This window comes from Cornus florida, unplaced genomic scaffold (assembly GCF_030987335.1).
Source record: "Cornus florida cultivar Cherokee Brave unplaced genomic scaffold, ASM3098733v1 CherokeeBrave_3.0.0_Hap2_Chr07, whole genome shotgun sequence".
Lineage (NCBI taxonomy): Eukaryota > Viridiplantae > Streptophyta > Magnoliopsida > Cornales > Cornaceae > Cornus > Cornus florida.
Genome location: NW_026775577.1, coordinates 3,784,077 through 3,796,488, shown reverse-complemented (window position 1 = coordinate 3,796,488; position 12,412 = coordinate 3,784,077). Strand labels below are relative to the sequence as shown.

The following is a 12,412-nucleotide window of genomic DNA, read 5'->3' as shown; positions in this document are numbered from 1 at the left end:
TCTGGTTCCATGATCAATCACCCATTCATATATTCCATTATTTCAGATAGATATATATATATATATATGCTTGTCCTCGTATTTTTTGGACAAAAAAAGGCCTTACTTTTTATCTTTTTGCATATAAATTGAAGTATATTTCTGTCATTTTATATTTATATTTGATTTTTATTTTTTATTTTTTATTTTTTTCATCTTCACCCTAAACCGACGCTTCCATCTCTAAACCCATAACCAACACAAACAGACATATATATATATATGCGTGCATATATACACATACAACACGCTGTGTACTGCGAGGATGTCTGCATCGGTGCCGGTGAGAGCTCGGAACTGAGATTCGAAGTGGGTTCGCTCCGAGTTAAACAGATCATTTTCAACATTTCCGCGTCAACGAAGCTGTGGGATCAACCTGTGTCGTCCCTTTGACGCAATACTTCAGTTCACAAATCACTGCCCGCTAACCACCGCCACTGTGGCTCCTTCCCACCCTCTCTCCTTTTTCATTTCTCTAATATAAAATATTATATATAAATATATATACACACATACACAACTATAACAAATCAAAATCAAAATTAGCATATGAATTCAATTAGTTTCAATTGCAAATTAATAAGGCCCGAAATCATTCGATAGCAAATATATACTGGCAATGATGCTCTCCCATGAACCAATGGCTTGGTGGAGAGAGATAGTTTCTGATGTCGAGTGTGGTAGTTGGTACGTGTAATGATAAAGGGTATATTTTACATAATATGAAATTTAGAAATAAATGAGATTAAAAAAATTAAGGGTAAAATTGTCTTTTATATATTTTTAACAAAAATTATAACGAAAAAGTAAAATTAAATCTAAGTGATAGTTATTTTTTAAAAATATTTTAAATTAATATTTGATCAAACTATTAGGAGTGTCAGGGAAATTATTCCTTATTGTTTTGATTTAGTATCATTTGATGACAAGATGAGAATCAAGAAGTGACAGCCAATTCCAGCCAAATTACAGATATTGCCCCCACAGAGAACACTTGTTGTCTGCTGACCTGGACTATTCCATTCCTTGTGACGACAGAGGGTTGCTTTTTATCAAAAACAGTGTGCCCAAATCAGATCACTTTCTTTCTCACACACTTACCATGATGTTTTTAATTTATTTATTTTTTACATTTTTGGGTTTTGACTTAAGACAAAAACAATCAATTAAAATTTTAATAATCAATTTTACCAATTACGCATTTTGTTGGAACCTTTATTTTTTTTAATTTGACAGAATAAGAAAAAATACACACTCTGTTTTTGTATATTACGAGATTAATAAAGATTGTGACTACGCCCAAAGTTGTACGAATTTTACTATAATAATAAATAAATAAAATTGACACATAATTATAGAGAACTCAAAATTAATAGAACTTACCTCAACCATACTATGAGTATTTTTAATTAAAAATGTAAGATAAAATCATTATTCCATGACCCAAAGCACCCAATAATACCCGAACCCAAAACCATTCTAATTGGGTGGTCCACTCACATATATATATATATATATATATATATATATATATATATATATATATATATCAGATATGATGGAGCATACAAGCCACGTTGAGGTTCTTTTTGATCATTCATTTGTTGACACCATAATTGCATCCTTCCAAGTATGAACGCCCTGCTCACATGAGTACATGCATGCTAAATTACTCTTCTGTGATCTGCATGTGGAAAAATCAGATTAGATCTGTCGAAGTGTCAATCCATTTTTCCTCAAATAAATGGTTTGTCCCATTGATTAATTAATAATCAAATCTGAATAAAATTGAGTTGTATATGATCCAATTATATAAACTAGAAAGCTAGCTCTTGTTGTGTTACGCCCCAAATTTTGATTGTGAACCAATCATATCGCTTGTTCTTTATTAAACTTTTCTAATATTTTCATTTGATTTTATAGTCTTCAGTTAGCCCTTAAAATTAAAGAACTTGATTCTCAGAATTGGTTCAGATTGACTTCAATGCATCAGATTTGGTTCATATATATATATATATATATATATATATATATATATATAAATTCAAGGGAGGAATCGTATAAAGAGAATTAGATGTATGTAGTCTTTAACTTATATATGAGCAAGCCTTCCGTCATTGCAAAGTCTAAGAAGAATTAAATGTACGTAGCTTTTACTTATATATAGACAAGTCTCCTGTCATTACGAAGTCTTAAAAAAATGAGATGTGCACAACCTTTATCCTCGCATAACAATATATGTACATCCCTTCTGCATTTGGCTTTTCATCATATTATATTGCATTGCAAATCACATAATTAAGTTCTTCTAGTTATATTATAATCCCTTTGATTCGCTGAAAATGTTTATTTAAAAACATTCATTATGTGTGTATTGTAACGTATGAGACTGAATTAAGCTTTCCAATAATTGATTCATCTTTAAAAAATGCATGACAGAAACTTATACAAGTTTGAACAAATGTGAACAAAGATATTAATTTTGTATCCAACTGGCACCTACATACTGTTTGCTAGTTAGAACGTGCATGACTTCATTTTATTTTGTCCCTACATTTAGTTTGGTAGTAATGGCACAAGTGAGAGTGTATATATAGCACTATGTATATCAATCTATACACGTATAGTTTGTTATGTACATATATATGCATATAAATTTATATTATTCATCTGTATATGTGCATGTATGCACACTTTACTTGTTTATATGTTGTCTATGTATACACATGATTATTGTTTGTCATATGAGTTTCGAGTCTAAATTCGAAATATAAAAAAGAAAAAAAGTATAAAGATCTTCGAATTTCAGTTTTGCAGTTTATTTTGTCTTCAAAATTTTGTAAAAGATTTTTATGGTCAACTACATAACTGAAAGTGCTATAAAGATTTTTCAAAAAAAATGTTTTACATCCAATATATAAGTCACCAAAATCGAATTTACTCTATTTTTTATTTTTATTTTTATTTTTATTTTTATTTTTTTGTGTCCACTTGGGCCTCTTAAGACATCCCATAATTTACTTCAAGGCATATGCAATCTTTTGTCTTATATGCGCTTGACAATTAGTTGAATTTTTTTAAAAAAAGTGGCCTCAAGTGAATAATTCGAACCGAAATCAAATTTACAAGCACAAAGTTAATGTTCTTTTTAAATATATATAAAGAGTAGTGATACACATCTTGGAAAAATTTATGAATGTGTATCATGAATGATGATTTTCATGATATATTATATATAATGAATGATATGGCAAGGAATTTGACAGTATAATTGAAACTAAATTTTTAGGAGTTAAAATAATAAAAGGAAAACATGTCATGTGTTTTAAGATGCGTATCATGAAAATGAATTTTTTTTTAAAGTACGTATATCAGTCTCATAATACACACACTATGCGACTTGATAGCGATATCTCAAGAACTTGCCTTCCGAATATCTGACGACGCTGCTATGTGCCTTAAGACTGTGAAAAGAAATTTATGATAAGTATATTTTCACATATAAAATAGTACTGAATTTGTCCATATTAAAGAGAGAAATGGAAAGTACTAATTCACCGACAGAAAGAAACAAAAGGCTTGCAATGAAATACATAGATGGACAAAACAGTGGTCATTTTCCCAGTAAAATGAAAGCTAGAAAACAAATGGGGCTATCAGATTATGGGGTTGGATGGAAATGTACCCTAGCGACCATGCATTAGATACATATGATGAGGTCTCAACAACGTTCTCTGGTCTCAATTAGCTGTTTGGGCGCCACATGTGAGACTACTACTGTCCAACTACAAAAACGTCCCATGTGATCAGCAGCTCTGGCTAAACCTGTGTCATTTTTATATAATATCTAATTGAAATTGTATACATATATATACATATATAACTATATAGTAGATGGAGAAAATAAGTTTTTCATTTTGGTGAATCCGATCTTGTTTAGTGATTTATATAATGTAATTAAATGCAATGTGCTACTTATTTAAATACTGTATAACCTAACATTTTTGTCATTTTGAGCATAGTCTTCTAATGCTAGTTTGATTTCAACAACAAAATTACAGATATATATATATATATATATATATATGCAAATTGGTATATGCTAGACATGGATCCAAGTGAATTTCAATTTGATGCGAGCTAGTGTTGTCAATATCAAGTTGAAGCTACCACTTCAATAGATAGGCCATTCAATACAAATGGCACTAATTAACCTAGGCCATACAAGATTCACTGGTACGATTTCTTCCATGTTTGGAGGATTTTATACACCCAAATAACGTCATCTTAAAACTCAGCACTAGTTCAAAGCAAGATGCGAAAAGTCTTAAACTCTCGTTGAGCTTTATATATATGCACCAAAACGAAGCGATTTGGTGCAAGGAGCTCTCCAAAAAGGAGCAGATCTACTTACCCAACAATATCTAATCCAAATCATAGGCCCCATTTGCATTAATTAACAATATGAAACCTACGGATGCTAAACTGATGACCCTGCGGTTGGAGGGTCAATATTACAAAGATATGGAGGTTTATATTAAAAAATAATAATACAATACATAGAGTATATTTAAAAATAAAATAAAAAATCCCATGACCAACCCATTTTGCCTGAAAAAAAAAAAAAAAAAAAAAAAAAAAAATGAACTGCCTGTGCATTATCATACTACATGATTTATTGCAACTATAATCTGATGCTGCCTTAACCAAAAAACAAAAAAACAAAGTCAACTTTCAATTGGTGGACCATAAAGATTAAATTTCACAAGCTTTAGTAAATTAAATACAAAACATTCAAAAGAATCCATAAAGATTAAATTTCACAGATGAGGTATGAAAATAAGTTGATGCAAATACAAACACAAGGCACAAGTATGTGACAGTGTTTGGCAGGCATGTGCATGTACATGTGCATTGAGTCCCATGTCCAGTTGGTGACATGTCCATGTCCACATCACCTGAGGGAACTTGATTGGATTTACGAACAGGATCTCTCACTTTTCAAAACTAGCATGAGCAAGACTTGTATGTATAATTCCAAATTAGTTTACAGCTTTCAAGATTTATTTTTTGTTTTTATGAATCATCACTCTAATTATTTTTGAGCCCCATTCAAGAATGAGGAGCCTAAAATCTTCATGAATCTCTCTCTCTAACAAAATCCAACTTCTATTTGTCGCTTTGTAGTTCTAGCATGCTATGAAATAACAAAATTGTACTGTCGAGATTATAAATCACATGCTCGATGTGATAATATGAAAAGGGTAGAATCTGGGAAGATCTATTGAGTAGAGTTGAGTTGAGTTGTGAAATAATAATTATTTTTAAGAAAATCTGTATTAAAATTGACATGTGACATGATGCTTGCAAGGATAAGGATTCTCTCTGATGCTGGAGAGGTGCAGCACAGAATTTAGTTATTGAGATTACATCATCACTAATGGGTCTCATTTATCAATTTAATCTTAACTACTAAATTCTGTATTGGACCTTTCTGTCGTTGGAGAGGATCATTATCCGTGTCTGCAAAGTGGTAGAAGAAATTAGACACCCAATATGTGGACACCACCATATCTAGTAGTACTTTTTCACCTTTCCGACCTAGAAGGTCTAGGGTTCAACTGCATGGGTGTATATGTGTTTCTTGTCAACAATTAAAAAAAAAAAATTTAAAATAATAATAATAATAATAATAATGTGGATACTTATTCTAGTCAAAAAAACAAAGACCAGATTGTATCATTGTAACCAAAATGAATGGAGAACTAGGCCTGGCACATGGAGGTCATAAGGGATAGGTATGAACTGAATATTTCAGGCTTGTAATTGGGCTTTGGTTTCAAAATTCTAAACCAAATGAATAAAGGTCAACTAGCTTGGATTGGTTCAACTAAGCCCAATGCAGCCATTTCCATAAGTGGGTCGGCCCAACTTGGAAAGACCACGAAAAGTAAAATGTTGTCAAGTGGGAAGTTGGTTGGTGATTGATTTATAAGGTTCAAAACAAGAAAAAAGGAAAAGCTTCTTTAAATTTTACTATATGTGAATCCAATTATTTTTTTTTAGAATTCTCGTATTAATCCCACAACATACATTGTTTGAATTACAAGTACGAATCAAAAGCAAGACCTTGAAACTCAACTGTAAATTCTATGTGACTGTGTTGTTGCTTATTATGATATTATATATCTTACGTCTCGATGTGACAACGTTACATGTGTTATAATGTAATAAGTTGTGTTTTAATGTAATATTTTATGTAAAAATAAAATATAAGGTTTTGAATGGGCAATTAAAAGAAGGTGTCACATTGGCACTGAACATCTGTTTGTCACGATCGGGTCCAAGGAAGGACGATGAAAAGCAAGCTACAATTACCTTTGTCGGATCATCATCAGGACATAAATAGGAAAAGAGGCTTCTTTCCAAAACTTTACCATCTTGATAAGGGATCCCACCTAACTTTTGTACTACATTCAAACGGACGGTCCTCAAGGCATCTCTCTATTATAAATCATGTTAGAGAACCACCATCACCTTATGATGTACCTTTGTCCATGTACAAATGCATCATTGGTGCCATTATTTCACACATCAACAAAAAAAAAAAAAAAAAAATTAAATTAATTTGCATGTTAAAATGGTACAATAATATCAAAGCTCTTGTGATCCAATAATATTTATTTGACCTTTTAAATGAGTATAGTGTGTGTGCGACTTTCTTATTTAATGACAATATATATAAATATATATATATAGATATATATATATATATATATATATATAGAAAATCAGGTCTCTTAAAACATATTAAATTTATGCAGTTGGTTACGTAATATTTTTAATAATTATCAATCGTATCTGAAAATAATTTTTAAAAATAAAAATGTTTTGAAAGAGCGGAGGAGTAATAATCTTTTTCTTTTATACATTCTCAACAATTATTGAAAAAACTCTTTAAAGGTGGCCCCATTTGATAAACTTTGGCAATTGTCATCAGACTCATCACCCATTTTAAACGGCAAGGTCAACTACAAATGATGGTCAAGATTAAATGTCTGATCATCATGTTCGATTTGACTAACGAACAATTTCAAATCGTTCATAAGTCACACACTTCCATGTGCAATGAGCTGTGTAAAATTAGAAGAAATCAAGACAGTGATGTCAAATTAAATGCCAATGATCAATGACAGTACGAACTGTACGTTTTAGGGAATAAAATAAAGTTAATAAAAGGGTAATTTATACCATAAGGATCCTAATTTTTATTTTTGATTTTATGGGAATATGAAAACATTGCCTCATCTTTCCATAAAATATTGTATGAGAATCCAATATTTCATATTATTCAACATTAATCCATGATCTTTCACTCACATGTAATGTTATGCTTGGTTATTTGACAAATACAAACTCAACTCGTCTGATTCATTTTTTTTTTAAAAAATCATTTAAAAGAATAATATAACTAAATTGCAACCATAAGAAGAAGAATAATACCATGTTCGAGTTGATTTTTTCGGCGATTTAATAAATATGGTTCTTTTTTCACTATATTCAATAAGATTGTTTTTTATTATTTCAACAATTATTACATCAGTTGGTCAAAACTGATCAAAATTTTTATAATTTTTCAAAAATAATTATGTAAAGCAATCATAACTATTATTAAAAAGAGAGAGTTACGCTATTTGGCCAGACAAATACAAAATTGATACTTCACCGAGAATAAAATTAGGCCATTTAAAATTAAAATATAAGATATCTTTCAAAACAAAGACTCTCCAAAAATAAATTAACAAAATAAGTCTCTTTACTTAGTGAAAGGAAAAAAATAAAAATAATTCTAAAAAAAATAACAATTGAAATTTTAACAAAACAATAACTACTAAAGAAAACACAAACAAAGTAATAAAATAAGAATAGGTTTTTTAATTATGGATTTTTGTTGATATTCAAAACTTCAAATGAAAATTTTGTTCTACATTTTGTAAAAATTAATTTCTTATAGAATTTTTATAGAAGCATTTCAATACATTCCTACTATATACTAAGTTTTTTAAAATGAAAAATAAAATTTTGGAAATAATTAAGTTTGAGTTGAAAGAATTTTAGGATAGTTACGTTATAGAAAATAATTGTGTTTGAATTGGAATTTTAAAATAATCACATTCAATTTTTATATGAATCAAATTTTATTGAGAGTTCTATAATTATATATTATACAATTTTCCTTAAAAAATGATGGTCGGCAAAAGATTAGGCATAGGATGAGGAGCTAGAAGGGTCAAATATAGATTTCTATAGATGGCTAGATGTATAAAGTTATTTGAATGAATGTTCATGATTCATAAATAATATACCTATCATAAATCATATCTAACAAATCAAGCTTCGAATTAATTATCATTGTATCAATGGCAATCTCTCTCTATATATGTCATATATATGTTACTCATATATACATATATATTTAAAACAAAATGAAGGCTCCTTTTTGGATATTCCATGAACCTAGTAAACAAATTGGGCCATGATGGTGGAGTTAGTGGGAAATTAAAGCAGCAAGGCGAACCGTGTGGCCCAAATAAAGTCCACTTTCTATACAAAGCGGGATTACGCCGAGATATAAGGCTAATCAGTAAAGGGCCGCTACAGAACTCAGAACTCAGAACTCATCACCCACCACGTGTCTTAAATCAGACGGTGTATATTTATTGCACTTTGTCCAAACCATTTTCCTAGTCAAGGACTTTCTAGTCCCCTCTTCTCATAAACCACAGGCTTCATTTTTTTCCTGAGCAACAGGACAATCAACTCACAGAAAAGCCAAAGTTACTTGTAAATTGTACCGCTCTCTCTCTCTCTCATTCTCTCTCGCACAGTCACACAATAGACATGAAGTCACCTTCTCTCTCTTCTGATAAACTATACTGTTACAAAAAGGAGAAATGGTTCAACTTGGGGAGATCACTGGCTCCATTAATGTTATTTTCACTAGGTGTAAGCACACTTCTCGGTTTCTTCATCCTATACTCTCCAAACCCTTTTAAGTCCGCACCCAAACACGGCCTGGATTGGAAGAAAACATTGGTCCAACCTCAAAATGGTAAATTTGAACACAACCCATCTCTTCTTTTTCACAAATATGAACACCCTTTTTCTTAATTCTCAAATTTGTTGTCTTATTGAATCAAATTTGCTTTGTGTGTGTGTGTGTGTGTGTGTTTTGTAGATGATGAGAATTGTGACTTGTCTAAGGGTCATTGGGTTCCAGACTTGAATGGGTCACTGTACACAAATTTAAGCTGTGCAACAATTCCAGACTCCAAGAATTGTTTCAAGAATGGGAGGAGAGATAAAGATTTTGTGAACTGGAGATGGAAACCAGAACATTGTGAGCTTCCACAGTTCGATCCCACGACCTTTTTGAAAATTGTGAAAGGGAAGAAATTGGCGTTTATTGGTGACTCTGTTGCTCGGAACCATATGGAGTCACTTCTCTGTCTCTTGTCTAAGGTCAGTTTTCTCACTAAATTTTCTCGTTGTCCAAACAGGTTTTATAAAGTACAATTGTCTTTTTAAAAGGGTAATGCTATCAACTCTGAAGAGTTTGAACAAAATGAAGACCTAAAATCTCTGTATTTGTTAGATACACTGGATTAAGAGTGATGTGGGACCCAATTGAGCGTATTCATTTGAATGAGAGAGTCTTTTGCTCTCCATTTCGTCCGAAGTTTGGCTAATTATTATTGAATTTAAAAACAATTTTTTGGAAAGTAAAGTCACATGAAACATATTTTAGTACACATGATGGTGAATAGAGACTGTTTCTGAACAAACATTATTATGCTTTGCTTGTGCCCACTGGAATGGATGTGATTCTATAACTTGCATACAATGCAAGCAAATAATAAAATTAAAATGGAGATGATAAAGCAATTCCTTGAATATTGTTATTGAAGCTGGTATTATTTTCTATGATATTTTATGAAAAAAATTTTGAATTAAATTTTAAAACAATGAAACATATAAATTAAACTACTTAAAAAGTCTAGACAGGAAAGGGCAACAACATTCTAGAGAATTATGGAATGATTGAGTGATTAGTTATTCTGTTGACATCAAGTACTATGTTAGGTCATTGATTTATTCATTTATATAGTTTTGGTGAAATGTCTTTGGTTTCATAATCAACTCTACAGTGTCTCTGCTTTTGAAATGGCTCCACTTAAAATCATGGGTTACTCTGTTAGTAAGGTCGCATAATACTTGAAAATGTTGGAAGAGGTAGGTTTAGGCCTAATGGTGGCACTATTTTTGCCTTTTCCTTGCACTTGAACCGGAGTTCCTAATTACTGCATTATCTATAGAAGCATAATTCAATACTATTCGAGGAGGTGGACCTGATTTTGGACACCTTATCTTTTCTATTTTCACCTAATCAAACGTTGGGATCAACAAATCAAATCAAACTATACATTAACTAGTTGACATATGCTTGAGTAACATCTCCCGAAAATAACCATTGAGGTTATAAATTTGGCTTTGATAAGCTGAGAAAATGACAGCAGTTCAAATCTCCAAATGCCCCAATTTCTTTCTATAGAAAAAGAACAACCTAGGAAATGGCAACTGAGTTTGGGGTGACATATTTATAAATTTTGCAGGAGGAAATTCCAAGAGAGATTCACAAGGATTCAGAAGACCGGTTTGTAACATGGCACTTCTCATACCATGACTTCACCCTCATGATCCTATGGTCCAAGTTCCTGGTGATCGGTGAGGAGAGAGTAATCAACGGTTCAAAATCTGGTGTGTTTGATTTGGACCTTGACACGGTCGACAGCAAATGGTCCCAAAATCTCTCAGATGTAGATTACGCTATCATTTCAGATGCCCACTGGTTCTTCAGAAAGGTCTACCTGAACGAGGGTGGTAATATAACAGGATGTGTATACTGCACCGAACCAAATGTCACTGATCTCGGCCTTGGCTTTGCCATCAGAATGTCCTTTCGAGCTGCACTTAATTACATCAACAACTGCAAGGAATGCAAAGTGACACTGACTTTGCTAAGGACATTTTCACCAGCCCATTTTGAGGGCGGGGCATGGGACACCGGTGGGAGCTGCAACAGAACTAGTCCTCAACGCGAAGGGGAGGTTAAGCTGGTAGGTCACGAGCTGGAACTTCGGAAGATTCAAGTCGAAGAAATCGAGAGGATAAAAGAGAAAGGGAAGAAACGAGGGAAAAGGTTTGATGTTATGGACGTGACAAGGGCCATGCTAATGAGGTCTGATGGGCACCCTGGATCTAACTGGGGTAACAAATGGATGAAGGGTTATAATGACTGTGTTCATTGGTGCTTGCCAGGCCCTATTGATGCCTGGAATGACTTTCTGATGGCAATTCTTAGAAAGGAGGCTGGTTTATCACTTGATTGAGAGTTGGGGTAATTTTGTTAGAATCACATACTATACATATATATTTTTTTATTATACTTGTTTAGTCTGAAATTAATAATCATGCTTCAGATGTTAATACATAATTTTGAGTATATTGCATTGAATAACAATAACCGATCATTTTATATTCTATCCTATTAAATCAAAACTACCCTTTTATTTTACTAGTTTTGATGTGAAAGCAGTTTGTGTGTGTTAGGATTTGTTTGCCACAGTGAACGGAATGTCACAGATCTTGAGCCTTTTTTTTTTTTTTTTTTGTGGAAACACGACCTTTCCATTATATGATCTTTGGAATTATGGTTGCCTTCGAATATGTGTACTCGCATGCTCTTTGGAATTATATGTGTACTCACGCGTAAACCGTCGTGTCCTTTGAAATTCCTTAACCACTCGTTCGTGTTATACAAATATTGAGCTTTATCTTGCCTATGGGAACCAGGCTCGAGTCCATCAATGGCTGAAGGGACTGCAGGGGCTTAACATCGGTCCACCTTGAGAAGACGAAGACACAGGAGGGATACTGAAGAATTGTTGAGTGAAGGAGAAGTTGGGTTGGAGGGTCTTAATTGGGAATTGAGGGCTGTTCAAGACTACCTCCCTGTTTCACAATCAACGTCTACTCACACAATACTTTCGGAGAGACTTGAACCTTCTATCTTTCACTTTGAAAGCCTGTCATAAGAAGAGTGCTAATAACATGCGTTGGTGTTCACAAGTTTCTTCAACTTAAACCTAGACAAACAGACCTTCCTATTTTTTTCTATAAAGTAATCAAATGTTAACAACCCAGTAAAAACATTTTTGTAGAAAACGTGATCCAAGCATACATGCACTGTTTCAATGCTGAAAATCTAATTTCCTGCATCGTTTACAACTCAAAACAAGGATTTCGGTGACTG

General features: G+C 32.3%; 1 protein-coding gene across 1 annotated transcript; it reads left to right on the top strand.

Moving 5' to 3' along the window:
• The first annotated feature begins 8,807 nt into the window (after positions 1-8,807).
• Positions 8,808-11,642, top strand: LOC132315807 (xyloglucan O-acetyltransferase 4). Its single transcript, XM_059814217.1, has 3 exons — positions 8,808-9,151; positions 9,278-9,561; positions 10,713-11,642. The coding sequence occupies exons 1-3, from the start codon at positions 8,941-8,943 to the stop codon at positions 11,487-11,489; spliced, it is 1,272 nt and encodes a 423-aa protein (XP_059670200.1). The 5' UTR covers positions 8,808-8,940; the 3' UTR covers positions 11,490-11,642.
• Positions 11,643-12,412: the final 770 nt, after the last annotated feature.